This window comes from Erpetoichthys calabaricus, chromosome 18 (assembly GCF_900747795.2).
Source record: "Erpetoichthys calabaricus chromosome 18, fErpCal1.3, whole genome shotgun sequence".
In the NCBI taxonomy this organism is placed as follows: Eukaryota; Metazoa; Chordata; class Cladistia; order Polypteriformes; family Polypteridae; genus Erpetoichthys; species Erpetoichthys calabaricus.
In genome coordinates this window covers 16349492-16377453 of record NC_041411.2, presented here as the reverse complement: position 1 = coordinate 16377453, position 27962 = coordinate 16349492, and the positions used below count along the sequence as shown (strand labels likewise).

The 27962-nt window shown below is 33.8% G+C and overlaps 1 protein-coding gene across 1 annotated transcript in view; it reads left to right on the top strand.

Annotated features, from left to right (window-relative positions):
- The window catches only part of slc6a4b (solute carrier family 6 member 4b), a 35124-nt gene extending 10441 nt beyond the window's left edge, over nucleotides 1-24683 (top strand). Inside the window, exons 5-13 of the mRNA XM_028825165.2 lie at nucleotides 1328-1462; nucleotides 2911-3014; nucleotides 4895-5022; nucleotides 8371-8483; nucleotides 10290-10421; nucleotides 12188-12287; nucleotides 12657-12757; nucleotides 22000-22167; nucleotides 23248-24683. Of these exons, the coding sequence (XP_028680998.1) occupies nucleotides 1328-1462; nucleotides 2911-3014; nucleotides 4895-5022; nucleotides 8371-8483; nucleotides 10290-10421; nucleotides 12188-12287; nucleotides 12657-12757; nucleotides 22000-22167; nucleotides 23248-23328 (1062 nt within the window). The 3' untranslated portion in view covers nucleotides 23329-24683. The remainder of the gene's footprint in view (nucleotides 1-1327; nucleotides 1463-2910; nucleotides 3015-4894; nucleotides 5023-8370; nucleotides 8484-10289; nucleotides 10422-12187; nucleotides 12288-12656; nucleotides 12758-21999; nucleotides 22168-23247) is intronic.
- Nucleotides 24684-27962: the final 3279 nt, after the last annotated feature.

Below are 27962 nucleotides of genomic sequence, written 5' to 3'. Positions count from 1 at the left end.
GGACCTTTTAAATGAGCTCTCCACACACAGAAGTAATGACAATCAGGAATAAGATGAAACATGCTACCTTTGTTACACAGAGAGAGAGAGCTACAAAAACAAGAAATCAAAGTACTAACAAACAGAAAGAAAATCAAAAAATGTTATCTCTCTGGATGTCCCTAAACAGGTCTTGAATCAGCATCTACCTGATGGAGCGTCTTGAACATATCACAAAATACCATACAACTACTTTCTTCACCTCCTATCTCCCTTTTGCTTTCTCTTTTTCTTTCTAGGGCATGGCCCCTCTTCTTCCTGCTATGCGAGTGCTTAGCCACCCTTCCCCCTCGTCTGCATTCAATGAACCACTGGCAAAGAAGCAGATTTGAAACCCCACTCCAGTGTTGCTTTCCTCAAATTCCCATATAGAGGGACAGCATGGTTCCATACATTCTCTTCTGAGACAATGTGCCCTCTAGTACTCGGGATGTATTTCCATTCCTAGTGCTACTTCCTACAACTTACTCTCCTAACAAGAAAAGGGTCAAGTATAACTCTGACAGCAGCTGGACTGCTTGTCCCCTAAAATCCTTGGGTAACATGTTTTCACCTTTTCTTCCTCACCCTTATGCTGGATACTCTGTTTAATACCCTTCTGGGGCATGTATTCGTTCCCAAGAAGCCCCTTTGTTCACAAACAGGTATGCCCAGGCCCTTTTCTGTTTTCTGTCTCTCTCTCTCCCTCTCCTACAGGTCTTGACTTCAACCTGTGTCAAAGTAATGGCATCCTTACCTTTAGCAAGCTTTTGTTAGCCAGGCACCCTGTTATATTTTCACAGCGTTTGGACACCATGATGTGTTATATTAATAATGTCTTTAATCTAAGCAAACACAATGTCAAACAATAATGGATTATTTATTTAAACAAAGTTCCAAAAAGTTACCAAAAATATTTTTTTAAATCAAAATAAATGTGGTCTCTAAACCAGAATATTAGTCCACATTTATTCTTTGTTTAAAAGACAGCTGTAAACTGAGAGAAAACAGGGAAGGTAATTCTTAAATTTGTGAACTTGCATATGTACTTTGTCTCTGTTTGATTTGTGCTTATTGCTGCTTAAGATATGTACACTTAAATATTGAGTGTTTTCTTCTTCTATCTTTTATGTCTATATTTTAACCTTTCTTTTCTTATCTCTTGTATTGTTATTGAATTAACAACATGTTGTATGTTGGTTGGTCATACAAGTAAGAGTTTCATCTTACTGTACACATGTGACAGTACTACAACTACTCTCACTGATGTGTTACTTTCTGTGTTCTTTCTTTTGGCTTTGCTGCATAGGTTGTCTGGGTGACAGCAACACTGCCATATGTTGTTCTCTTTATTCTTCTAATCCGTGGAGCTACATTACCTGGTGCCTGGAGAGGAGTTGTATTCTACCTTAAACCCAACTGGGAGAAGCTGCTTGAGACCACTGTAAGTAATAAACATCTGTGTACACACGTACATGTCAGTAATAGTGTCTCATAAAGAGCCTTGTTAGTTGGGCAGTAATTAAAAGGACACAGCAAAACATAAAAAGGCTAATGCTAAGCGTTAATATTGCCTCTTGCAGTTCCAGGGTCTTTGGTGGGTTTGTGTATGTGTAAAGTACACATTGTTACCAAGTTTGCATGTTTTGTACAGGTTCCGCAATATGAGAAGGCACAGTTATTTGGCACTTCAAAATTGTCCAATAGCATTAGTACTTGTTCTGTGGTGGACTACTAAGGTTGAGTGTGACCTTGGCCAATGGTGTCAAGTAATAGAAGGATGGAAAGATAGTAACACAGAGAAGTGATATTTGTGTTGGCGTTTACCCTGCAGAAGTTAAAGGAAAGTGTTGAAACATTTGCCAATATTTTACTGCTAAATTACTCTTGTTAATGAAAAGAAAACTGTTACTGCTTTATCCACAAATAAGATTTTGTGATGTTTAGACTAAGAAAGAATTGTTTGCAATTTAAATGTGACACAATTTGTCATGTAATTATTTTTTGAGGGTCTGTCCAGCAGCTCTCTCTGAAACCTGAACAACATTTATTAAAGGCATACTGTACTAGTAACAATGATACAACAAAACATAAATAGCACATTCTTAAAATACATAGCTAAAAGGAATGCCAAATCCATATGCACATCTAGGCTTTGACATTTGTTTCTAGGTACCTTTGCAATGATGGGTACGTAGAGATCAACGAAAAAAATCCAATAATTGCATACATGCAAACCCCAGCATACACACACACACACACACACACACACACACACACTTTCATCGTTGGCACCACTTGACAAAGAGAAGATGAGATGCATAAATAAATTCCCAGCTGCTAATAAGATGGGTGATTCACTTTACAATTTACATTTAACAAGAGCTCTTTACCTGTTCATGTTTAATCAGCTCGCTTGCCCCTCAGATCCAAGCTTGAGATGCGCTTTCATTTTTGCAACCTGAAACATGAACAAAATTAATATGTGTACTTTCTGTTTTAGTTACCACAACAGATTTTTACAAAAGTGTGCTTTCCTTTTCTTTTCTTTTACAGTTGAGAGTGTTTTTTTTAACTGTGCTGCAAGTAATTTTTCTGTGGCCATAAAAGGACAATTTTTATTATTATTGTTGGGTATTCTCTTAGCACAAAAGGATTATTGTTTGAAATTTGCCATTTCAGACTCCAGATTGTCTACCTATGTTCCAGTGGTGAACTGGTCTAGTCATCCAGTTAGTGCACTAAACATACTATTTAGTCCCTTAGCATAGCCATTCTCAATTGTATTCTTTTGGAAAATCACCTTAAGACTGTCTGGGGGTTCCTTGTCTAAGAAATGATTTAGTAGCAACAGCACTATTTGTATTTAGTAAATTCAAAAATCTTTTTCAGGTATGGGTGGATGCAGCAGCACAGATTTTCTTCTCACTGGGACCTGGCTTTGGTGTTCTTCTAGCGCTGTCCAGTTATAACCCCTTTACAAATAACTGCTACAGGTGAGATAATTATCAGGACTTCTAAAAGAAAATTTCATTTTTAGAAAAATGATCCATAAAGTTGAAATTTGGCATGACTGAAAAATGTTTAACAGTTAATAATGTTAGCTTTCTTAAGAATGGGAAAAAGTGATTGAGATCAATCAGACTTTTCCCCATTCATGGAACAGCAAATGTTGTTAAAAGTCAATCCAGAATTCTGCCGTGGGAAGCAAACCACTGCAGATGCTCTGCTCTGGCTAGACTTTTCCCTTGAGGAGTGTTTTTAAATGCTGCATGAAAAATACTATAGCTATTCAAGAGTCTATTTATAGCTGGAATTTAACTGAACACATAAGAGCAAAATATCAATGTTACAGTGAGACAGAGAGAGAGGGAGATATAAAGAATAACAACATCAGCCAAAAATCAAGAATGACAAACAGAATTATCAATGTAAAACTAATGAGCTAGCAGAACAACACTCTTTGCAGAATGCAATTAAAAAGGAAGTAATGAAGTCAGCTGAGTAGGAGATAAATGGGGAGTGGGATCTTGTAAGGCACAAATTTAATTGTATACTCCTGAAACATCACGCCATGAAAATTCAGCTTCTGGACAATGTAGAGTCCTGTCAATACAGTAAAGCACCTTTTAAACTGCTAGTAAGAAATGCTAGAAGACTATGTAACTTTTGAAATAAGCACCATGCCCTATTTTTAGGGCACTACTGATGAAAACTGAAAATTTCCATGAAAAACATAAATAAAGTAAACTAGGCAATAAAGTGCTATATAAAGTCATCAGTCCATATTTACTTAATTTTGTTGAATGTATTAATTTTTGAGAAAATTTCATCAAAAACACTGTGTCTTAATATTTTAATACAAAATGTGCTTTTGCCTCTTTACAAAGGCAACCATGATTTCCATTCTTTTTAGAATATCACATTTCATAATTAAGATATATTAAATAGTACATTTATAATAGTTAAATTCAGCTAAAACAGATTTAGAATTTAAGTCTTTCCTTAAAGGACATAGCTTATAATATAACAAAGTTCAGCTCAGCATGCACACTTAAACTTCTAATTGATTAATTTATAATGAGGTTTAGCGATAGTCTTTGGCAACTCTTTAAAGTCTGTATCAGCATATACTAAAATACAAAATTTAGCAATGCTGATTTCTGAAGGTTTTTCTTCATTTTTAACACTAGGAAGGTGCATCATATTGGCACCTAGTATGATTTAGAAATATGACAGCTTTGTCACCTTCAAAAGGCTAAAGAAAAATTCTACTAATGAAAACTAAAACTTACAGGTGTATTGCTATGGTAACACTTTTGTAGAATTAGTCTGATAATATGTTTGATACATTCAAAAATATTATTTAAGGTTGTGTAGATTTAATGTGTAACAGTTAACTAAGGTAAAGGGTATATCAAAGTCCTGTATAGTAACCTAGTTCATCTGCCTCTACCTCACACCCTTTGCTCCATCTTTGATATAATTAGTGGTAATCAGGGATCTATCTTTTAAAATGTTGTTGAAAGAAAAATGACAGAAAGATAAAGGAGAATGCCTATGCTGGATTAACCATTTTGAGATGCTAAACAAAACAAAGTATGATAAGCCCTTTTGCACATATGCTGTCAATACCTTCTGTTATGAATAACAGACTTATGTGGTTCTTTTGCATTTGTTTGTATAACTAGACAAGACCCCTGTAAATGGAATTATTCAACAGTTGCACCCAATATTAGAAAATGTGTTATTTGTAATAGCATTTCTGCTTTTACCAAAGAGGCCTGCTTTGCCTAAAAAATAAATTAGGCAGAACTGACAAAGACTAACGCATGTTTTTTGTTACTTTTATCTTTCTTTTTATTGTTTCATATAGGGATGCGATTGTGACCAGTCTGGTGAACTGCCTGACAAGTTTCCTGTCTGGTTTTGTGATATTCACAGTACTGGGTTATATGGCAGAGATGAGGAATGTGGAGGTGGAGGATGTAGCTAAAGACAAAGGTTTGCACTAATAATTCTATTTATTTATTTATTTAAATGCAATATAAACTATTAGATTCTACCAGAACAAGACAAAATCTATAGCTGAATGTAATGTCCATTAGTGTACTTTTAACTTACAGAGGAAAAACAAGTGGTGAGGTGGTGGGAACTACTGCATCAAAGCTCTATTGTGCTGGGTTTGAATCCCAGTTTGATCATGGCCTATAGGGGAATGTAGGCATTTTTTCATCATTTCTATGTGAGATTTTCTCCAAACAACCCAGTTTTTGTCTCGCATCCCAAATATATGTATTAGGTTAATCAGTGACTCTATAGTGGTCACATATGAATCAGTGTAGGTGTGTGTGTGAGTGTGCTCAGTGATTGATGAACATACACCAGAGACAGTTTCTGTCTCACACACAGTTATGTTATAATTAGCACTGGGTCCCTGTGATTCTAAACTAAGCACATGGGTTAGAAAATGAATGAACAGAGAAAAAATTAACAAGAAGCAATAACTTGTAATGTAAGATGACCATGAAACTTTATATGTACTGTGGTATGCACATAATAATGACTGATTTTTAATAGCAGGATTTTTAAAATTTGACTATTTATGACCAGGTCAAATCCATTGCCAATGATTTCCAAAAATATCTCTTGTTCAAGTTCATGATGTTCCTTTAACTCTTCTATTTTATGTATCACGAATTTGCCATCCTACACCAATTAATCAGAACATTTTATTTCCGCTTTTTTTTGTTTTAATCCCACAATTTCAACATATTCCCTCCAATAAAAAATTATAAAGGCTAAATGACTTGCATTGCTTTTTCCGTTCCCCTATTGAAGAAAAGTGAATACATGAAAGATGATAAAGTAGGAGTTTGTAATTTTTTATTAACATGTTATATTGTAACAGCAGCAAAATGAAATGTTGTTTCATGCTTATGTTTATCATTTTTAGCCATATCTTTTAAGATTAAGGGCTAAGATAATATTTTACAACCCCAGCAATTATGCACTGAGCTTTTCCAGCAGTAATAACATATACAGTACATGTCTGCCTCATTTAAAACAAGGGAACAAGTAAATAAGCATTGCCAAAATTGCCCAAATGTATTTTTCTTCTGCTGGGCATTCCTTTTATGTAAAAAGTATATATTTATTTAAATTGACATTTCTCTGTTTTCTGTTAAAGTTGAGGTGAAAGTATAAAATATTTCATTTAAACCTAGATAGATAGATAGATACTTTATTAATCCCAATGGGAAATTCACATTCTCCAGCAGCAGCATACTGATACAATAAATAATATTAAATTAAAGATTGATAATAATGCAGGTGAAAAACAGACAATAACTTTGTATAATGTTAAATGTTAACGTTTACCCCCCCCGGGTGGAATTGAAGAGTCACATAGGGGAGGAACGATCTCCTCAATCTGTCAGTGGAGCAGGACAGTGACAGCAGTCTGTCGCTGAAGCTGCTCTTCTGTCTGGAGATGATACTATTTAGTGGATGCAGTGGATTCTCCATAATTGATAGGAGCCTGATGAACGCCCTTCGCTCTGCCACAGATGTCAAACTGTCGCAACTCCATGCCAACAATAGAGCCTGCCTTCCTCACCAGTTTGTCCAGGCATGAGGCATCTTTCTTCTTAATGCTGCCTCCCCAGCACACCACCGCGTAGAAGAGGGCGCCCGCCACAACTGTCTGATAGAACATCTGCAGCATCTTATTACAGATGTTGAAGGACGCCAGCCTTCTAAGGAAGTATAGTCGGCTCTGTCCTTTCTTGCACAGAGCATTAGTATTGGCAGTCCAGTCTAATTTATCATCCAGCTGCACTCCCAGATATTTGTAGGTCTGCACCATCTGCACACAGTCACCTTTGATGATCACGGGGTCCATGAGGGGTCTGGGCCTCCTAAAATCCACCACCAGCTCCTTGGTTTTGCTGGTGTTCAGTTGTAGGTGGTTTGAGTCACACCATTTAACAAAGTCATTGATTAGGTCCCTATACTCCTCCTCCAGTCCATTCCTGATGCAGCCCACGATAGCAGTGTCATCAGCGAACTTTTGCACATGGCAGGACTCTGAGTTGTATTGGAAGTCCGATGTATATAGGCTGAACAGGACCGGAGAAAGTACAGTCCCTTGTGGCGCTCCTGTGTTGCTGACCACAATGTCAGACGTGCAGTTCCCAAGACGCACATACTGAGGTCTGTCTTTAAGATAGTCCACGATCCATGCCACTAGGTATGAATCTACTCTCATCTCTGTCAGCTTGTCCCTAAGGAGCAGAGGTTGGATTGTGTTGAAGGCGCTAGAGAAGTCTAGAAACATAATTCTTACAGCAGATTCACCACAAAATAAAAAACAATGTTTTGCTTAAATTAAAGTTTTATGAAAACTAAAATTATGTACCTATTAAAAGATTGCATAAGGGCAACATTGAGCAGACCTTCTACCTCAGAGTTCCAGGACATGGGTTAGATTCCCAGTCTGAATGTGCTGTGTGTGGAATTGGCATATTTTCTCTGTGACTTCATGATTTATTCCAGGTAGTTAGATTTTTCTTAAACATCCCAAAGGCAGATTTCTAACATTTCTAAAGTTGCCCAGTGTGAGTCATTGTGGAAGAGAATGTGCCAAATGACTGGCATTGTATCTAGAGCTGGTTCTGGCCTTGTACCTAATACTTCCCTGAGAGGATCTAGCAGTATCTTCTTAACCCAAAAAGCACGTTTAAAAATGCATTGATGGTTCTAAAGAGGCATGTATTGTATATAAATATCTAAATACAATATTTAAATCAGGAAAAATATGGGTAATTGCTAAAGCAGAAATAAACAAAGCAGAAAAAATATTACTTCACAACATATGAAGTAACACAACATGTAAAGTATTGCTATTTCTGTAAAATTTATGACTTGAGTGCACAAATGAAAATTTACCTTCAAAAATATAAAGTACTGTATGTTTATTTATGTTTAAGGGGTACACAGGACATTAGATTAAAACAGTATCTGTACACAAATAATATCTGCATATAATATCTGTGTTTAAGTTAAATATTCATATATTTTCAAAACTTACATATCTTCCATAATATTAGTGTTCATGTCATAACTCACACTGTTTTTGTGAATTTATTCAGAAAAACAAATTGTTACAGTATATTGTAGTATTACTGAAAAGTAAATCTGTAAAAAGTGTATTATTTAATGGTTAGAAGTAAGAAATAAGCTAAAATGCAGGGATGAAATATGCAAAACAAGATCACTAAATAAACATTTATTATAAAAAAGACATTAAGTAGTTCATAGTGGTCAATTTGCTTTCTTTCCTCACTTCAGGTCCAAGTCTTCTCTTTATCACCTACCCTGAAGCCATTGCTAACATGGTGGGGTCAACTTTCTTTGCCATTATATTTTTCTTGATGATGATCACACTTGGGCTTGACAGTACGGTATGTAAATTAGTACAATAGCACAAAGTTTGCTTGGTCCATTCATTCATAACTATATTCATACATGTTCTACTGCCAGGCAATTTGAGCACACAACAGTGTGATGTTCGCTTAGTAGTTTGTTAATGGATTAATTCTTAAATGAATATGTTTATGTATTGACTTTTGGCCTTGTCATATTCATTTTGAATAAAGTCATTTGCAGGGACAGCTAATTTTCCTATATTATTTTCAGTCAGTTTACAAAGACCAGGTATCTCTTTGATTGATATTAAGAGGTAAGTATTTCTAAAAATGGTTAAAAAGGTAGTTTAAACTTGGAAGACAATTTAACCATTTTTTATGATGTGAATTTAATCAAATTTACAGCATTATACATTTTGCTGCTTCAGTCTCTTTTAAGAATGTGGCTACATGTACATTTCTGTTGCTTTAACATTCAAAGGGATGATGAACACCCATTCTTTTTTTATAACTGCTTTACATTTACATTTATTTGCTTGGCAGACGCTTTTATTCAAAGTAACTTACAAAAGAGGTAAACATAATCAAGTAACATTTGGCTAGGGCCTGTTTATTCAGCAAGTGTAGTAGGATAGGTAACAAAATATTGATTGCCACAAGTGAAAAGATTTAACAACTAATAACAATAAAATCACAGATTAACATTTAATAAAGCAATTAAAGTAATGTAACAACAAATCAATCAATAATATGAAAGATCAGGGAGCAAAGTCTTTTTTTTTTTTTAATCTACTTTACCTGCATGTAACATCTGACACTAATTTACATTTTGCCCTTATACTTTTGATGTTCACTGTCTCGGTCTTCCATTTTTGCTGCTAGGTCCAAATATTTAACTATTTTTACTTTATTTTTTTACCTTAGTAATGAAGCGTAATAGTTCTCTCTATGAAAGGCATTATACCAACATAACTCATTGAATGCCATGAAGAAATTAAATACAACCAGTGATTTTTTTATTAGTCTGAACTACAGTATGTAACATGTTCTACTATTAGCATCTGCCTTTACCATTTTGTCAGAATAGTTACAGACCAGAAAAATAACCATTATAATCCCATTGTCTCTGATAACCATTTGAGGCATAGCTAATGGCAAACTGGGAAATGGTACATCTTGACCTTTACAAGACAATTTCATCTTACTTAGAATCAGCTACACCGCTTCAAACAGTAAAAGAGTTTGAGCAATGACTACAAGCGTCATGTATAAAATCTTAATCTCTGATGACCCTCTTTAGAGACATAAATTTCAAAATCGTACAATATAAGGTGTGTAATTAAATGCACCAAAATATCTACTTTATCACATCACAAGATAGGCATCAAAGTATGAATGAAATTAAGATATATACATGTAATGTAATTTGTGCATCTGTCAACATATTTATGTACAGTATGTAAAAGCAATCAACTGAAGTTTACTGTAGGATAGACATTATTTTAAGTGACTGTCAGCCAGTCAATCTGATTAATGTATTCAGTGTAGCCTTCTATTCAGAATCCTTTTATTGCTCAAAAACTGCTGACAAATAATGGATGTTCTTTTGCCAATGCCAGATATATCCAATCTACCATTTTGCCTATGCTTTGTTACAACTATTTTAAAAAATGTATTTTGAATCTTCAGTGCAGTATTAACAGTACAAGATAAAAAGCAGAGGTTGTGAAAAAAACAAAATTTGATAATCCAGTATTGTATGACTCAAAATATGCAATATGACTGTTATAAATTTACAGTATTTCTGAGGATGCACTCAGGGTTTATTCTATATGTTATCAGTTTGGAGGTCTGGAAGCTGTTATAACCGCTGTGATGGATGAATATCCACATCACTTATCCAAGAGGCGAGAGCTGTTTGTGCTGGTGCTGGTCATAATTTGCTTTCTAGGAGCTCTAAGCACTCTAACAAATGTAAGTAAAAAAAAAAAAAAAAAAGAAAAAAAAACTTTAAAGCACTTCTGATGTCTGATACCACTTGCCACCTCTGTAACAAAAGACTCATTCTCACTATAATAACTGAATTTACAAAGCACTGTTTTTAGTACATGTTCATATCTGATGACAAATGCTGTTTGTAAAACACTAACTGGCTTCATCCTTACATAAACCTTCTATTATCAATTTTATTTTTTATATTCGTATAGATATCTACCAAAGGTCTACATTTAAAGATGGTGTGTGTTTTTACATATTATACCTCATATTTATTTTCATGTGAACTATTCGCAATTGGTTTCTGCCTAGTCCCAATGCTGCTTCAATGGGCTCTATCACCCCTTGACTCTGAAATGGGAGATGCAAGTTTTGGAAATAGAAGAATATGGAAAATCTTACTTTAATTTATAGTGTTCCACTCTATTGTGACAGAGTGGACTAATTCGTGACTACATGGAGCCATCTTCTTGCCATCATTACTAAAGTTTTGCTGGCCCTCTCTTACTATTAGATGGTCATATACATTCTTTCAAGTAAATGAACAAAATACAAAAAAGTTTAATTTACCATAACATCAAGCCTTACATAATTTCCAAAGTCTTGCTCAACTAATATTGGACCTAATCCTGGATGACAAATGAGAACCATTCATCCATTTGTTGCCTAATTCTCTTAATCCACTTCAGGGCAGTAGGCGCCTGAACATATCCTACAAAAGAGACCCTTAGAAGATGATTTGAAGTTGACATTTAAGATCTAAGATGTAAACTCACATCCTAGATAGACCCATGAGGATAATACCAAAGCAATCAATAGCAATCTATTGACAAAATGTCAAAATGGTTGGCAATGTCATATTTCTTTAAAAGTTACCTGTCATTTAATATTTGAATAGCATACACAACAGAAGTTTACCCATGCACAGAACACATGCCTTGATTAGTACAGTAATGTGAAAAAGGAAGCACACCCTCTTTCAGTATCCCGGTCCTATACATCAGGACACAACTAATAATCATCCAATCCTTGTCAAGTCCCATATGTAGATAAATATAACCCCAGGTGACAAACAAAACATGATACATTTTTTTATTCAACAAAGAATAAGTCAACATTCAGAAGCTATATGTGAAAAAGTATGTTAACTCTTTTCCTCTCCCATATTAATTAAAAAATAACTAGAGCTAAGTGATGCTAATAATTAACACTTGATAAATTCAAGGTAATGCCATCTCTAGCTCTATGTGACTATGTAATGAAAAAAGCAGACTCTGAAAATGGTTGAATGGATGAATCATTTTAGCTATATAATTATGGATAAATATACAACATCTGTATTATAAATACACTATGAATTGTGCCAGAACTAAACCACAATATTAGTTTAAGAAATTAATTTATGGAATTAAATGTAATGTGGGCATTGTCTACTGTATATGGAGTTTGCATTTTTTTCTTGTCTGCATAGGTTTTCTCCATGTACCAATTTCCTCCCATAGGTGGGTTAGGCTGAATTATAGCTTTCCATCAACCTGGCATAAAAAATGTGCCTTGTGGTAGACAGTGGTCCTGTTTAGGACTGGTTCCTACCTAGATTTCAGTGCTGTTGGGAATGGGTCCCGCAGCTTTGGAAAGATAAAATGAGTTCATAGTATGGATGAATAGATGGATGTACGGAAATATTATTGATTTGAGATTAAAAATATATAATATAATGTATAATCTTCTGTTGAATATTTCAGGGTGGTGCATATGTGGTGAAGCTGCTTGAAGAATTTGGTGCTGGCTGTTCAATCATTGCTGTTGTCTTCTTAGAAGCAATTGCTGTCTCATGGTTCTATGGTAAATGTTTATTATTAGTAAGAATTTAATTAGAGAGAGGAGATGTTGTATTCCCCAGAATACCATATGTGAACTTTATGCCTTCTGGAGATAAACAGATAAACACTCTGAATTAAAAACTAAGGAATGGCCATATATCACTCTAAGTGGGCAGGAAATATTCATACTATACTGATCTTATTTTTCAAAACTGCAATTTCTGGAAAAGATGGATTGCTAATGGTTAAAAATGTCTTTATTTTTAGAACAGAGTAGAATGTATTGGCCATCCAAGCCAACTTTAGAATATTAAGTGCTATGGTAAATATTTCATGAATCTAACATAAATAATGACCAATACGCTTCTTGCACCTTTTTTCATATCTGCAGGCATTCAGAGGTTCTGTAATGACATTAAATCCATGCTGGGCTTTGCCCCAGGAATATTCTGGAAAGTATGCTGGGTTGCAATCAGTCCAGCCTTTTTAGCAGTAAGTAATAGTTATTATTTTCTGTACTTTAAGAATACTGTCCATTCAATATCCCACATTCTAATAATCAATTTCAGCATTTGCTAATATTTATTCTCTGCTGATATGTAACTTTTAGTCAATTGATCCTACACATGTTTAGAAATCTTGTTAATCTACATGGCTGCTTAAAATTCTCCAGTAAACGTAAAAAAAACATTGTACAGAGATATTGTGCACCTGAGAAAATTTAGCTCTACCAAAGCAAACTGTTCCACCCACTGTTATCATCTTTCATTATACAGTATATACACACATTTTGTAAAAGGGCGCACATTAATAAATGTTCAAAAACTAAAATATTGTTACATAATTTTTAATTGTTTAAAGAATGCTTATAAATCAAACATGGCACCTCTAACACATCAAAGTAATTTACTAACATTTATTCACCAAAATCAAATTTGGAATTGTTTTAATCTTACATATAATTACATTTTAAGACTATTAGCATATAGTATGCATGCTTAAATGTATGATTTCCATCCACCACGGAAGACTTGAAAGCTTTTAAAGTAAGAAAATTAGGCAGTAAACCTAACTACTGTACCCTAAGGAGACAGGCAATGCATAAACATTAGTGAGTGACTATTTACATATAGTCAAACCAAGCTCTGGAAGACACATTCCTAGTAACTCAGTTTCACCCATGACAGAAAACCTGTTTTCTTCTAGTACCATGGTCTCTTGTAGACTCCATTTCCACTGGACTTAATGTTTTCAGGTGACAAAGATGTTAATGCTGGTTCCTGAAGAGGATCCCTTGCTTCAGTAGAATGTATTTAATTTCAATTTATATTTCATATGGAGTTAACAAAGTGAAACAATGGTAAGCAGTGCTTCTCATCTGTGTGGATTTTCCTCTGGGCACTCTGGTTTTCCTCCCACATCCCAAACATGTGTGCATGTGTTAGGTTGATTTGCGATTCTAAATTGGTCCTGCGTGAGTAAGTGTGGGTGGATGTGTGCGAGTGGGCACTGCAAATGACTGGTGACCCCCCATCCAATGTTAGTTCCTACCATATGTCCAATGTTGTCAGCATAGGCTCCTTATGCCTATGCCCCCAAATGAAATTAAAGAGAGTACAGAATGTTATGTTGTTTTATATTGCACAATTGGCAGTAAGCTGCTTTGAACCACCAGTTTATTACTATTTAAAACATTTGCTTCTATTGCTGTCAGTAAAACCATATTTATGTATATAGTAGACTTTCATACAAAGAATTTAGCTCAAAGTGCTTTACAAGAAGTCAAAAAAAAGTTACAAGAAAAGAAAAAACAAATGAGATTAGGTACAAATATCAATAAATATATAACAAAGAAAAAGTAAAATTCATACAATTTTATAAAACATAGCTATATAATATGTAGAAGGGTAGCATCCTTATTCATAATATCATAACAATATATACAGTATAACTGTCCTTGTATAAGATATCATAATGTAAAATCTATAAAGAAAAGTCTTGTGATAAAGTCAGATGGCTGGGAGGACAGAAAAAAAAAAAAAAAACTCCTGTTAAGCTGAAATTTTTTTTAAAAAATCTGCAGGGGTTCCAAAGCATTCTACCTAACATACTGTATATACTCGCGCTTAACTTCTCCCGCGGATAAGTCGGGGCTTGGTTTTACCGTATAATTTCCAGTATTTTATAATGACGGTCGTATAAGTCGAATGTGTAAAACTCATGCTATTGGTCGAAGAGATTGATATGCTAACACCCACCTGAGAGAGTAACCACGGAGCACACTGCCTTTTTTTCTATGTATTGTGCCTACGTGACCACACGGTAATACCAGAACTATTCCGAAGCAATGTTTGCACTGTTTAGTGTTTTTTGTATCTCACACCCTCCTACACCTTTATCGTAACAGCATCCCTTATCTACGATGGAGCATTTGATCAGACGAAAATATGAAGCTGGTCTTAAATTAAAAGTCATTGAAGTGGCGAAAAGAAATTGGTAACTGCCCTGCTGCAAGAAAATTCGATGTGTCTGAGAAACTGATGCGAGATTGGAGGAAGCAAGAAGATGTAAAAAAAAATGAAGTGTCGTATTTTTGAACAGGCGTATAAGTCGGGGTCTGATTTTATGATCGATTTTTTTCGGGTTTCAAGACCTGACTTGTACGCAAGTATGTATGGTAATCATTCTTAAGTCATTGCTCATTGTTTCCATTGTTTCTCATTTTTGTGGGACACCTTGGCACAAAGTGATATCATCCTAACTTCATTCACCATAGTGGTCAACTGCATGAATGTTTAATGGGTCAATGTACTCAAAGATGCTAAAAAAAAAAGTATAATCTAAAGTACTATCAAATCTGAATTATTATTAATTAGTCAAATATATTTGGCAATATGAACAATTCATATTATTTACTTTAGATAGATACTTTATTTATCACAATTAATCACATAATCCAGCAGTAGCATACTGATAAAAAACAATATTAAATGAAAGAGTGATAAAAATGCAGGTATAACAGACAATAACTTTGTATAATGTTAACGTTTACCCCGCTGGGTGGAATTGAAGAGTCGCATAGTGTGGGGGAGGAACGATCTCCTCAGTCTGTCAGTGGAGCAGGACAGTGACAGCAGTCTGTTGCTGAAGCTGCTCTTCTGTCTGGAGATGATACTGTTCAGTGAATGCAGTGGATTCTCCATGATTGACAGGAGCCTGCTCAGCGCCCGTCGCTTTATTTAGATAATGGACTTATGTTTCCCATAATCAGTTTTTAACATCTTTTATATACCATTTCTGTTGAAAGTAGATGTATAAAGGCTACCTTTAATTTAAATTTTTTAATTATTTTTGTTCATCAGAAGCATTTCAAAGAAAATGATATTCTGCAACAATTGCTGCAAAAATAATGTGGTCTAATAAGATTAATACTTGAATAAATACAGTTTAATATAGTCTAATAAAGAAAAACACAAAATACATAAATTGATACATATATGAAAATGTTTAATATATTTTTTTATATCAGCTTAGGGAAAAACAGTAATATTGACTTCCTTTTTAGACCTATCAGGTTACTGTTCTAGCCTGTGCCTCTGTTCCCTTTAATAAATCTCTCTTTCTTAAAAAAATGCAAATTCCACTTAGATATGTCAAAAATGTTTTTCTGTTTTAATATTCTGCCATCCACTTTTAATACATAACAGTATGTGCTAATCTCCTTGGTCTCCCAAGGTTGAAAGATTTGACATTTTCAATGCTTTTCTTCATTTTGGCTTATCTGTTTCTCTCAGATAAAAAAAAAATTGTAACATTTCTGAAGTATTATAATTCTACCCACTTTTTTTGGTACTACTTCATCTAATGTTATGCAATCTATAGATTTAATTTCAACCACTGCATACATTTTGTACATTTAGATTATATTAAAAAAAATCAATATCCACTAAATTTCTGTTAGTTAAAAAGACATTAATTATATGTCAAATATTCCAAAAAGATTATGCCTATTTCATTTTTAACTAAGAAAAAAAATTGATTGCTTCAGTGCCATTGTACATTCATCCACTATTTTCAGTAGTGCGTGGTATGCATTTTTTTCAATACATTAGAACAGGTCAAATATTCACGTTATCATTTACAATCTATTGTAAGCTGCTTAGCAAACAGAAATGGTTTTATGAGTTAATCACGAGGCAAACTGTGAAATGTAGCAATCTCTCTCATGTTACATTTTATACACTATTAAGATGTATCTGTTTTACATATAATTTATTGTTCCTGTGTTTGAATAGGTATAATCTCCTTGTAACCCAATAACTGAACAAGGCTGGTTAAGAAAATTAATAGACATATAATTTTACATTCTTTCATGTGTTATATTCTAATTCTCTTTTTTAAGAGATTGCATATTTATTATAAATTTTGTTTTTTGTTATCCTAATGTTGCTTGGGAATAGAAATCAGAAAATGACCAGTACACGTTACGTACAATGTGTTCTGTCTATTGATTTATGAAGTGCCTTATCTTATCTATCTATCTAGCTATTAACTGTAGATAGAAAAGTACTGCAAACATGAAAAGCACTATATAACAGATACACATATGGCCCAATCAATAAACAAACAAATATTATTATATTATGACAAACAATAGGTAAACATTAAAATGACTAAAAAGAAAGAAAACTTTGGACTTGGCTAAAGAAAAAAAAAAGCATTTACAGTCACAGTGAGGCATTATAAAGACATATTGCCAGAGGTATAAAGGAGCCCCAGCAGCTTTTGCTTATAAACCTCTGCTGAAACATGTGCTCATATAGATCGCATAAAGAGGAATTTTACTTTCATTTACTCAGTTTTGTAATGTGTTTCCTTCTATTGTTATTCCCACCTATGTGCAACTTTAAAGCATTGACTATAAATATAAAAAGATTCATTTGTGGTTTAACCATCTTACTTCATACTTAATGTGGTGATGTAGTGACCAGGGGCCTCATGTATAAACGGTGCGTATGCACAAAAATGTTGTGCACGAACGTTTCCACTCTCAAATCGCGATGTATAAAACCTAAACTTGCCGTAAAGCCACTCACATTTTCACGGTAGCTCCAACCCTGGCGTACGCAAGTATTCCGCTCGGTTATGCAAACTGGTGGCACCCAGTGTCAAAGCAGTGCTACTGTTCCTGTGTGGTTACCCTTTCTTTTTTAGATCCACATCCCTGACGCAGCTTTATAAATACACTGAAATTAACCGCATATTGTTTATTAGTTTAATGCATCAGATTGTAATTAACCTGTAACAAAATAATGGTCCACAGAATGGTCAAACTATTCTAAATACAATAGCTGCTTTAGCGTTGTTACTCGCACTGCACCTTCTTCTTCTCCTTTCAGCTGCTCCCATTAGGGGTTGCCATAGCGGATCATATTTTTCCATATTACTCTCACTGCACCACTCAGAGTATTTATATCACTATATCTGAGTGGGGAATCACAGCTGTACAGCAGCTGATCGGAAAGAGAATTATCGGTATACAGCATCAAGCACACACTGCCTCAGCCATGCTGTCTATTGAACTGCTGTCATACGGTACACGCTTCAGAGCCTTTCCTCGTGGTTCAGAAACCGTTTCATCCCAAGAACTATAAACGCACTCAATCAGTGCTCCTTGTAGAACTGTTTGTACTTATAAGTACAATTACATCACTGTAAACTTGCAATACAGTTATAATATTGCACAACCTGAGCCACTTTATAAAGCGCGCATTTACATATGATGACGATATCATTTTTAAGATGAAATGCAGCAAAATATGTTTATTATATTATACAGATAAAACTTTAACTTTATTTAAATAATCTATATTGTTAATAAATAAACATGTGAGGACATGCTCCATTCATGGATTGTTCTTGCTTTGTGCTATATTCATGCTGGGACTGGCACAACACTGGATGGATAGAATAATTTAACATGTACTACAAAGATATTTCAATGCTCCTTAAAAATTTTGAAGAATCGTCGTTTTAAGTACGTTTGAAAGAGACAGTACTGCTGCAATAAATTATTTCATCGAACTTCGCACACAGCACTGCAAGCATCCTGCGTGAGGCATGAAGATTCACTGCGCCACTGTGTTCCCATGTTTAATAACATGCTCCTATAATCATGAAAATGATATCAAGTATACATATCAGTATTTTAATTATTCAGAGAGCTGTAATATCATGAATGTAATGTATTCTGTGTCCTGTCAGAGGAAAAGAAAGCCGGTTTAAGAAGCACGTAGTGATACATACACACAGAGAACATAGAAGATCAAATACAAAACAAAGCATTTATCGTGCTACTTTAGTTACAATGGGATTTGAGAAACTAGTAAATTAAACGATTTTAAGATGAAGTTTATGATGTTCTGCTTTAATGACAAAATAAACTATGTGATTAAAGTGGAAATTTAGAGATTAAAGTTGACATTTCGTGCTTTTTTTCCCACTGTGTGCCTATTTTTTTTCTCTGTACCTTAATAAGCTTTCATATGACACTCAAACGGTGGGCTACGACTCGCCTTTTCACGGCGACTTTGATATCTGACAACTTCTTTTTTTATTTCGGGCATGGTGCGACTTTGTGAACTTGAGCTTTCGAGTTTCTCCAACACTCTGTCACTTGATTAACTTCCTTTTGTTGTTTATACCACTGTTAAAACCAACGAATAGTAAGTTTTCCTTGCCTCTACTTGGTATTCTCTGAAATTCTTCTATTCTCCCATGTGCTTTTGCCATTGCCTTTTCACAGAACGCTGAGCTTAAAGGCTATTTATATTGATTTGCATATTCAAAGAGGCGTAATTCTGAGAGGAGTTGGGCCAGGACAGCAGGCGTGTGCACGTGCGTTACTTTTCACTTGAAAGTTGGCATTCACACAGATTTATGCATCTGGATTTTTTTGTGCGTACGAACATTTCCGCTTTTGTGTTTACGCCATGTTATAGTGTGAGTTCTATGCACGGCATTATACATGAGGCCCCAACTCACATATCAAAGTCGCCGTGTAAAGGCAAGTCGTAGCCCACCGTCTGAGTGTCCTATGAAAGCTTATTAGGGTACAGAGAAAAAAAAAGGCACACAGTGGGGGGAAAAAAGCACGACATGTCAACTTTAATCTTGAAATTTCCACTTTAATCACATAGTTTGTTTTGTCATTAAAGTAGAACATCATAAACTTCATCTTAAAATCGTTTAATTTACTAGTTTCTCAATCCCATCGTAACTAAAGTAGCATGTTAAATGCTTTGTTTTGTATTTGATCTTCTATGTGCTCTATGTGTGTGAATCACTACGTGCTTCCGGGCTTTCTCTTCCTCCGACAGGATACAGAATCCATTACATTCGTAATATTACAGCTCACTGAATAATTAAAATACTGAGATATACGTGATATCATTTTCATGATGATAGGAGTTAAAGCATGTTATTAAACATGGGAACACGGTGGTGCAGTGATCGTTCATGTCTCACGCAAGATGCTTGCTGCGCCATGCGCAACCTTCGATGAAATACTTTATTGTAGCAGTACTGTCTCTTTCAAATGTACTAATCCTCAATTCCTGTCCTTACTTTTCTTTCTCCAAATACCTAATCGCCACACAATCAGCTCTGTAATAGACGTTAAGCCATCTGTAAGCTTAGAACAACGATTTTTCAAAACTTTTAAGGAACATTGAAATATCTTTGTAGTACATGTTTAATTATTCTATCCATCTGTCCTTCCAGTGTCGTAAGAACACAGCCGTGAGGCAGGAACAATCTGTGAATGGAGCGCCAGCTCCTCGCTAGCGCTGCGGCACCGTGTCCTCACATGTTTAATTATTAACAATATAGATTATTTAAATGAAGTTAAAGTTTTATCTGGATAATATAATAAACATATTTTGCTGCATTTCATCTTAAAAATATCATTATCATATGTAAATACGCGCTTTAAAAAGTGGCTCAGGTTGTGTAATATTATGACTGCAGTGCAAGTTTACAGTGAGGTAATTTTACTTATAAGTACAAACATTTCTACAAGGAGAACTTGATGGACTGATTGAGTGCGTTTATAGTTCTTGAGATGAAACTGTTTCTGAACCACGAGGTCCATACAGGAAAGGCTTTGAAAAGTTTGCCATGTGAGAGCAGTTCAATAGACAGCATGGCTGAGGCAGCGTGTGCTTGATGCTGTATACCGATAATTCTCTTTCCGATCAGCTGCTGTACAGCTGTGATTCCCCACTCAGATATAGTGATATGAATACTCCGAGTGGTGCAGTGAGAGTAATATGGAAAAAGATGATCCGCTGTGGCAAACCCTAACGGGAGCAGCTGAAAGAAGAAAAAGAAGGTGCAGTGAGAGTAACAATGCTAAAGCAGTTATGGTATTTGGAATACTTTGGCTATTCCCTGGATCATTATATTGTTACAGGTTAATTACAATCAGATGCATTAAACTAATAAACAATATGTAGTTTCAATGTTTATGATAAAGCTGTGTCAGGGATGTGGATCTAAAAAAGAGAGGGTAACCACACAGGAACAGTAGCACTGCTTTGACGCTGGGTGCCACCAGTTTGCAAAACCGAGCGAAGAACTTGCATACGCCAGGGTTGGAGCTACCATGAAAATGTGCGTGGCTTTACGCCAAGTTTAGGTTTTTATACATCGCGATTTGAGCGTGGAAACGTTCGTACACAACTTTTTTGTGCGTACGCACCGTTTATACATGAGGCCCCAGGGCATTACACTTTAAACCATAAGGTTTTCTGTTAAATCATTGACTCCTACTCACTGTGTGACCCTAAGCAATGGACCTAACCTGCCAATGCATCAATTTTCTATCTAAATATGTTTCATGTAACGCTATACTGTTAAAATTTATTGGAATGATGTTCACTATAGAAAGATCCATCCATCCACTATCCCACCTGCTACATCCTAACTACAGGGTCACGAGGGTCTGCTGAAGCCAATCCCAGCCAACACAGGGTGCAAGGCAGGAAACAAACCCCGGGTAGGGTGCCAGCCCACCGCAGGGAACACACAAACACACACCCACACACCAAGCACACACTAGGGACAATTTAGGATCGCCAATGCACCTAACCTGCAGGTCTTTGGACTGTGGGAGGAAACCCAAGCAAGATATAGAATATATATAAGATATAGATATAGAAAGATGCTATACAACATAAAGAATGTTTACACATGTTTTGGAGATGTATGAAGAATGTTATGGAACTATCTTTTTAAAATATTTATATCTTATAAAGGTTTATTTTTCAAAGTTGGTTGCAAAACAAGAGCATTCAAATTGTGTGCCAAGTACTAACTAAAGTATCACTAAAGCACAATCTTTCCACATTCTAACAATGTAGTCCCAATTTCCTATTTTAAACATACCCATGCCTTGATCACATGAAGAATATCTTTTCGTTGTATTTTTTTATTGTATCTGGGTACAACTATTCAAATAAAGATTAATAAAATTAAGTGATATGTTCACATATTAATGTTAATGATCATCCTAGGTATTGAGTCCATCACCAGGCTCCTGCACTCATATCTATACAGCATTTTTCTTCCAGTGATCTAAAGAATATTAAATGACATTAAAAAGAGTGAAATAATCTTCAGAGTTGATAACATTGGTATTGTATAACTAATGGTTGGTTTCTCTCTGTCTCCAGTATATCATAATAAGCTTCCTGCTAGACCAGCCACCCCTTGTACTTTTTGACTATAAATACCCTGATTGGAGTATCACAGTGGGATATATTATTGGTGCTTCCTCATTCATCTGGATTCCTGTTTACATGGTTTACAAACTGGTGTGGACACCTGGCTCCATGAAACAGGTCAGACATTATCTAAATATTAACAACACATACTATTTCAACAAATATTAAACTGATGCATAGAACACCATTATAATAAAGTTCTTTCTTTCAGATGTATCTAAATGATTTATAGATGTAGTTTACTTTCTCATACAAAAAGGATTTCTTTGTTGTGTGTTTTATTACAAAGTGGTTTAAAAATTTTCAGAAGAATAAATAATTGTTTGGAAAACATGCTCACAGTTTAAAAGCATGATATTGTTGTTAAAATATCCAGAATGGCAAATTTTCAAAAAGTAAAAAAATAAAACAATTTTAAACAGTTTTAAGAATTAAATGAACCTGACATCTATTCTGTAGATCGTAATGATTTTGAAGTTATTTTAGAGCCATATACAATAAGCATTCTACATAAACACCCTATAATATGGAAGTAATAACAAAAAACAGAGATATGAGTTCTGTTCCCTGAACAAAATTAAATTATAGACCTGACAAACTATTTTTTTTTCCTTATTTACAAAGTCAACCAAACTGCAATTTACTTTCAATAACTAAAACATTTCAGCAATTGAATGCACTAAATAGTAATATGCTTATAAAAATCTTTAACAGTTACCTTTAAATGGAATGAGATTTATTGACTATACTAAGTCTAATTGTATGAAAATTTAAAGATGAAATGAAAATATGTGGTAACTTAATACAATAGCTAGATAGTGTGCTCGAAACAGAATGAGTTAATTTCACTGGCTTCTCAGCCTTTAATTCCTGGAAGCTGTGCCTAGCAGTACTGTGGGATCTGATTTAAGATAAATATAAACTTTACAAGGCAAGGTTGGAAAACTATTTTGAAATGTCTTAGAGCACAATGGATGTGCACATTTTTATATCTCAAATCTAGGGTTAAATATTTCCAATACAGATTTTAACTGGGTAAGATAAATAACTATGAACAGTAACTAATCAGAGTTGTTTAAATGTCATAGTGTGGAAATGTTTTATTTAATAACCATTTTTTTGCTTCTTTCTATTTCAGGGTTATTGGAGATGCACATAAACTTAATTCTATATATTTTTTTGTTTGTTTTTTTTTAGAGATTGGCAGTATGTGTGCGCCCACAGAGGACAATACGTGATCCACAGGCGGACTCACTCAACATGACAACTGTCCCTTAGCCCTATCTGCTTTCCCAAAGAGAGATGACTGTGCTCTTTTACAGGACTCTACAACTTAGAAATTTAAGTATTTAAAATTAAACAAAATCTGTTTTTGATTTTAAACTCTTAACTAAAAAAATTAATGTAACCTTCAGCTTTTTTTCTAAGAAAACTATGTGCAATGATATATATTTGGCGTGGCTCTCAGAAACTGGGAGCCTAGGCAACCACAGAGGCAGAATTCATCTCTGAATATATCAAATATTAAAATAGAAAAAAAGCAAATATAGGCCAATCAAGTTGGCTTTTACTGTGCCAAAGTTGTGAACTGAAGTGTATGTCTAAAAATTGTGTAAGTGTTTATACTAGGAATGTCATGTATTTATGAAGATAATACCAGAACATACCGTCCCTATTTTCAGATGTGTATACAAAATTTTTCCTTTCATTTATTTATACAAACAAGCTCATACTTGTCTTTTTCCTTAATATTCATTTCACCCTTTCTCCTGCTTTTACTGAGGCTGACCTTTTGGTAACAATGCAGATATAATGTAAACAAAAGATGCAAATATTTTGTACCATCCAGTACTAAAAAATATATCCAAGCAAATTTACTAAATCTATAGTTAGTAAATGTGCTATGCATTAACTGAGTAAACCTTGCTAATTTAAGGTCTGTTCTTTAAAATATATAACCTTTTTAAAGAACTAGTTTATTATCTCAATTGAATTTCCAAATTAGACACAACTACTTAAAGATGCAGAATGTATAGTATACTAGACTGGTAACAATTTAATAAACATATTTATCAAACATGTACATATAAATGGATTACAAAATTAATAAATTCCAAGAATACATTAAACACCTGTTCAACCATTGCAGTTAGTTTGTGCAACACAAATATTTTATTTACAATAACATTTATTCTAAATTTTATTTGTTTTCTTTGATAACTATCAAGAAGTGAATTACAATGTATGTAAGATGTTCTAATGGATGGACGAAACACATCCTAAGCTGGGCAGTCTCCTGCTTTAAAAATTTACTACCAACTTGAACTTATGCTCCTTGTACCATTGACCTTACATACACAAATATTTAGGCAGAACTATTAATTTGTTTACTCTGCAAAAACTAAGTATAGTAGTATAATATACAGTACCATTTAAACAGGTCATGAGTTAAGTTAAATAGGAATGATCACTGCAGGTAATACTTTTTTTTACTGATTAATGTTTTAAAACATATGACTAACACCTTTAATGTCAAATTTTCTTTTCTACTTAATTCTAACATTACACAAATGAAAGCATCAACATTTTTAACAAATTAATGTCACATTTTTATATAATCATTATATAAAGAACACAAAAGCCTTTCCAGACGGTGAGATTTAAAATGAATACTATTTAGGAAAATGCTAATTTACAAGCTTAGACTCAAATACAGTTTTAGTGCAGCATGTAAATAAATCCTATAAGCTTAAGCTGTATAAAATTTTTATTTATTGTTGAGCAGTCAATATAATGGTATGCATAACATAGGAAATTACAGCATAAGGAGATAACCACTGAACTGGCCTTAATACTTGAGAAATACAACAGATGGTTGAATTATTGAAGAGGAATTCCTTTTACTACCTTAAATGGATATGATAGGAAATAACCTTTGTGTTGAAGTTTAACAGAATTTTTGAAGAAAAGAACACTTTGTGGCAAAAAGTTTTTTTAACAATACATGCCTATTAATAATTTATTTGTAAATAATACAATAAATAAGAAAAGACTTTAGATTTAATGCAAATAAATAGTAATAAATGTGATCAAGAAATCACTATTATGTTCCACTGTGAAACCAAAGTCACTCATTTTCATGCGTTATTCAAATTCCCACAAATTCTGCTCAATAACATTGTTCTCCCAATTAAAACATAAAAAAATTTTGAACCTCTTACTTCTTATTCCTAGTTAAACACAGACCTCTACTCTGTCTGTTAAAAAGTGCAGTTAATGTGAAATAAGTGTATAAAACAAAGGAAATATACCAAACTGTGTATTTAAATTAGTTATTTGTGTTAAATGTTTTACAAAATAAATTGTATCGGATGCTGTATTTTTTATATTTTTTGTGATTGACAAAAAATTAATAAAATGCAATGCAAAATATTAAGTAAGCAAATTACTTCATATAACTGGGCTCTGATAAAATAAATCTCCAAAGTTAAAGGTAGACTGTTACTTGCTCCAACTTTAAACATGATGATTTTAAAATAAGAATGGGTGTCCAAGAACTTTTCAGAAGGTACTCACTGTAGTTTAATTGTGAAAGAATGCAAACTGTCTGCTTAAAAGCATATTGGCATGTATTTGCACCTAACAATTGTTGTCATTGATTTTTACCTCATTTCTACATCAAGTGAATATCAATAGTACTCGCAAAGTAGTGCAAAATATTACTTTATAGTGTTCTTAGCCATTATCATTTCCTATGGAGATGTTATATATTATAATGTGGGTTGACATGATCATATATTTGTAATTTTTTGTGCTCCTTGTTTTAATCCTCCTCAGTTTTAACAGTGTAAGTAACTGTACAATGGTATCAAATTCTAAAATAGAAGTAACAAAATACTGCTACTTTGATTGCTGCCAGGTTCTCCCTGGTATTATGAGAAAGTTGTTTGTAAGTAGTTTACCAAATTTTGATTCTAGAAAAAACAATTATAAACAAGAAATGTTAACAATGTTCCATTTGCTTTGCTTCAGTGTCTTAGTTCAATAGTGAACATGATCTTATTACTATTGTGCTAAAAACTTAATACTGAAATTAGCCAATATTTTGTGTGTTTTTATTTCTAGCACAAAAAAAGAGTCTTGACTGTCAAAGTCAATTTGAATGGCAAAATGAAACTGTGCCAACTTTACATGCCATAAAACGATATACAATTCATATTGTTATCATTTTTGTTATATTTCAAATATAGCAAATGTTTCCTTGGAAATAATATTTCCATTGAGGGGCAGCACAGAGGCACAGTAGTTAGTGCTGCTGTCTCATTGATGAAGTGTCCTGGGTTTGAATCTCATGCCCAGAAACACTCTATGTGGCATTTACATATTCTACCTTTGTTGGTAAGGCTTTTTCTGCAACACCCCAAAGACATATATTTTAATATAGGTTAACTGGTGATTCTAAATTGCCCCTGTGTGTGTGTGTGTGTGTGTGTGTGTGTGTGTGTGTGTGAGTGTATGTGCGAGGGGACCCTATGATGGACTGGTATCCCATCCATGGTACTAAGTGGTGGACCTCTGCAAGCTTAAATCATTTTAAAAAGGTTTAAGAATGTTATGTGTTATAGGTACTGCTCAGTCTATAATGGAAGAAGGGAAAAGAATAGATGATCTGAGTAAAGTAGTGATTTACTCACAAGATGTCAGTGTAATTCATAATAATTTTTGATTTAAATGAAAAAGGACTTTTAATTAAATATCTTTAATGATTTTAAACTGGTTTCATCAAACAAATCAAATACTGATTGTGTTTTATAAACAGTAAATATGTCCCAAGATATGTTTCTAATTAATAATTTAATGGGTTACACACCTGAAATGCAGCATAAAAAGGCTGTTTGGATCATGCATCCAACATTTCAATTGAATGTTTAATTAAACAGCTGCTCACTATTACAAAAGTAACCTAGCATTGCTGTTGAATCTAAAAGGACTCATCTGATACAACAGTGGACACAAAGGCGCTGCAATATTATTTTCTGTATTCATGGGCTGTTGAGTTGTGGAGATCAAAGCTCTTTTATTCATTGCATATAAGCAATATATAAAAGACAAAATATAGAGGAAAGCCTAAAAATATCCCAAACTCAGAGAAGACAGTGATAAATTCAACCTAACATTTAAGTAAAACAGTGTGGAAATGATTTTACTGCGCATAGTATGGATAAAGCATATGGTTCTTTTAAAGGTTGTCATCAGAATCAAAATAACTATTATTTTCAGCTAATCACTGTTAAATTATACAGTTCTCAGGAACAGAAGCTGAAAGTCAGTTGTTAAAACAATGGAGTCCAGCTCCCAGGAAAGTCTGAAAGGGCTGAATTGCTTTCCTTTTTCCTAAATATCTTAAGCCTGCATGCTAGCTTCTTCTATTTTTCAAATATTAAAATTGGAAAGGAAAGAATGTTTGATAAATGGAGTCTATCAAGAGAATCAGATTCAAGTTTCAGTATAGTATTAAGTTTACAAATATGTATTAAACTGTTTACTGCATGACTATTGTGTGAAATGTAAGAAGGGTTTATTTAGACTAGTAATATACATGTAAAATGATTTTTTTATTAATAAACCATTTTTTTCATTTATTAAATTCAGGCAATTATATGTAGTATTTTATATGTGATATAATGTATTTTATTACCAGCATATTTCTTTTTAAAATGATTTTTACAATATTACTAACGATTACCAAGATATTTAATAAACAAATATCCTAAACAACCCATTAATGTTATCAAGTATACTTTAGTAAGAATGTAAACATTAGAAAGTGATTTCCATTAAAAAAGCTTTCTAATTAAAAAGGTTAAACATAACTAACATTAATGCTTTTCTGCAACTTTTATTAATGACAT